The following is a 3,302-nucleotide window of genomic DNA, read 5'->3' as shown; positions in this document are numbered from 1 at the left end:
CTTGGCTTCGGGCTTGCGTACGCTTGTCAATTATTGCGCGGGTGTCTTCTAGACGCCATCAAGCATGATCCAGGCCGGTGCAGGGGACCTGGGCCCCCCACAGCCTCAAGTGTGGTTAGTAAAGTATACGCTCAGGCTGGAGCGTGGTGCCTGGCGCGTGGCTCAGTGTGGTGCTATGCCGGCAGAGCTCATCGATTCATGCCTGCTGCTCACAGATCCCAGCATCTAGCCGCGCCTTTTTAGTAATCCTTCTCGCCCGGCTTTATATCAAGCCTGTAGCAGCATCTCGAGCCCGTCGACAGCCAAGAAGTCCGAACTTGAAGCACAAAACTGTACAACAAAACAAGCAGCCGCTGTGTTAGCAGCACTCCGAACTCAAACGAGACGCCAACCTACTGCAGACCACAAAAGGACCACAGTATGACCCAGGCACAGTTCCCTCGTGTGCGTTGTGCGCACAAAAAAGTAACGTCCGGTATGTTTAGTCAGCCGTCAGCCCCTCTCCATACGAGGTTGTGTGTAGAGCATGACGAGCGAGACACCTGGATGCTGACCACAGATGCATACACATTCCAGGCTGCAAGACCTGCAAACGGCGCCGAATCCGATGCGACGAGACTCGACCCAAGTGCCTCAGATGCCAACGGTCCAAGGTCGATTGTGACTATGGCTCTGCACCACCGGCGGCGGCACAGGCCACGCCAGCCTCGTCGTCACGGACAGCCTCACCACAAGCATCGGAGTTGAGTCCGCCCGAGTCCCGGCCACGTGCTGACTCTGGCAAGTGCCTCGAGGACTTGAGTGTCCAGCCTGTCAGCTACAAGCCAGACGTTATTCTCCCACAACAGCCCTCACTGCTGGACCTGACGCAACGACAGAGTGCCTTTCTCGACAATTTTCGCACCCGGGTCATTGATAGTCTAGGCCTTCTGGCCATCAACAAAGCCTCGATCGCACGGACGCTGATGCAACAGGTCGTCATTGACGAGGACATCAGAGCATCTGCACTTAGCATCGGGGCATTACTCCACGCCAACGAGTCTCGGAAGCACAAGATCCATGCGAGCGGCGAACACCATGTCTCCAACACGGGGTCGTGGGACGAGCAGACGTACGAGATGGCCGTGCAGTTCCACGTCAAAGCACTGTCCAAGTTCCGAGAAAGAGTTGCTGCCAAGGATCCCACCCTTACTCGACGTCTCATTCTCGTCATGTCTGTCCTCTTTGTCATCTTCGAGAACATCTTGGGAGACACAAAGTCCGTGGACCGCCTGATGGCGATCACGGTCCACATGTTGCAGGATGAACTCTGCAGCATGGGTCGGCTCGGGCCTAGCACAAGCAAGACATGCGATAATGGCGACGAGGGGGTCAACGAGATGAACGTTCTTCTCTTCACAATGGCCTGTATGAACAGCTGGGCTCTGCCGAGCTACCCAAATCAAAGAGAGGCCATGTCAAAAATCGGTGACGGCACCACCTCGATCCGACCGCCCGACCCTACGATGGCGATATCTGGCTGGTACGAGGCCTACCGTCTCTACTTCCACCGAACGGCCGTCTGGGCGTTTCAGACGTGCACGGCAGTAGGGCTCTATGGCACAGCCACCGAGAACATGCGGTCACAACAAGAAGGTATTCTCGCCCACTACTCAACCTGGCTGCAAATGATACGAACACGAGTCGACGGTGCCACCACGGAAGATGAGCTCTGGAAGTGGACCATGGTGTTATTCTCGAGCCTGGGCTCGCAGCCGCTGTTCGCATGCCTGTTCGACAGGGAGGAGATGATGTACGACCTGTACACGGAGTACTTCCGCGAGGCCCTCGACGTGTTCGAGCGGCAAGCTGCGATTGCAGAGGGCAAGTCACATCTGGGACTTCCCCAAGTCACAGTGTGGAATCGGAGAGAGATCCAGGTCCTGCTGTTCATCATGATCTGCAGCCGAGATATCGAGATACGCATGCGCGCGGCTGCCCTGTGTAGGACATACATCACCGTCGACTCGACCTGGGACGAGAAGGCAATGCTGATGGCGGGCACCGAGTGGATCAAGCTCGAGGAGGCCTGCAGGAATGAGGACGGGATCATTCCCAAGGAAGCTCGGTTGCGATGGACACGGGTGGACTGGAATGACACGCACACCGAGGTCACGGTCGATTTCTACAACTTGTCCAGACATGAGTTGACGACTGTCACCGTTGGGGGTGACACGGGATTCGCACACTTACTCTGGACTGTATGATAATGGAGAGACCCAATATCGTTCTTGACACGCAAAACCGAGCCTGAGCGACCATACACGTATTTGGAGCCACAACCCTGACAAGGTGTATGGAATGCACTGCATCTTGACATGCCGGGCTGGGGGCGCCTGCATGATGACCAAGCAAACTGCGAAACCCTGTTTCGGCTGTCTCGCATTGGGTAGTTGGTCGCTTGCCGTATTCGATCATGGCCGCCGCAGGGGCCTCGGATGTCAGGGGCTTTGCTCAACAGCCGCAATGTGACACACGAAAGAGGGCACGATTTGCCGCGCTGGAGCGCCTTGACCTTGAGCGGAGCACCGCGAAACCTTGTCTCCGCGCTGAGCCGGGGATTGCCACCGGCGGCTCCAATGATTCGCTGGCGCGGCTCAAGGGCGGGGAAGAAGCGACGGTGCCGTGATAACCATTGGACTATCACGATTGGCCTGCCGCTGGTCTTATCAGCGTTGGAGCAGGTCGACCAGCTCGTCTGCGCTGCTGCCGAACGCACACACACAGCTGAGGGGTAACTTGGGTAGTTGGATAGCGGTCGTGGACGTGATCTCTTATCGTGAACCTTGACTCGTGGCTACTGCTCTCCCCAGCTTCTCGTCTCCCCATCTTCTTCTTGCCCAAGTGCTGCTGTGCTGCCAACCCTCCTCGTGGACACACAGAACACCCTTGGCACCATCTCCCCAGGGGCTCTTCTTGCACTTCCCGGCTTGTACCATGCCCGACTGTGGCTGCTGCGCCAATCGGGGTGCGACATAAGCGACACTTGACAGGGGCACGCCTCCTCGGCAGCTGCCATAGAGCACCGGCCTGTGCAGGGGTTCGTCATTGGCAACGTTCCAGAGGACATGCCACGGCCGGCAGGCTCAGCACAGCACAGCACCAGCAGCACGGGCCGGCCTTCGCGGCGGCGTGCGAATGCGCCGAAGACTCGGTCCCGGAACGGGTGCTCGGCGTGCAAGACGAGACGGGTATGTCGTAGCACTTGCGTTTCTCTTGTGATACACAGAAGACACCCAACTTCACGCATATGCTCTATATAC

The 3,302-nt window shown here is 57.6% G+C and overlaps 1 protein-coding gene across 1 annotated transcript; it reads left to right on the top strand.

Moving 5' to 3' along the window:
- Positions 1-420: 420 nt before the first annotated feature.
- Positions 421-2,246, top strand: B0I36DRAFT_354272 (uncharacterized protein; the record flags this gene model as incomplete). The annotated part of the gene is made up of 2 exons (XM_046157293.1): positions 421-475; positions 577-2,246. The coding sequence occupies 2 exons, from the start codon at positions 421-423 to the stop codon at positions 2,244-2,246; spliced, it is 1,725 nt and encodes a 574-aa protein (XP_046006209.1).
- Positions 2,247-3,302: the final 1,056 nt, after the last annotated feature.

The sequence above is a fragment of the Microdochium trichocladiopsis genome (genome assembly GCF_020744255.1).
Source record: "Microdochium trichocladiopsis strain MPI-CAGE-CH-0230 chromosome Unknown B0I36scaffold_11, whole genome shotgun sequence".
NCBI lineage: Eukaryota > Fungi > Ascomycota > Sordariomycetes > Xylariales > Microdochiaceae > Microdochium > Microdochium trichocladiopsis.
This window is presented reverse-complemented; position numbering and strand designations above follow the sequence as displayed.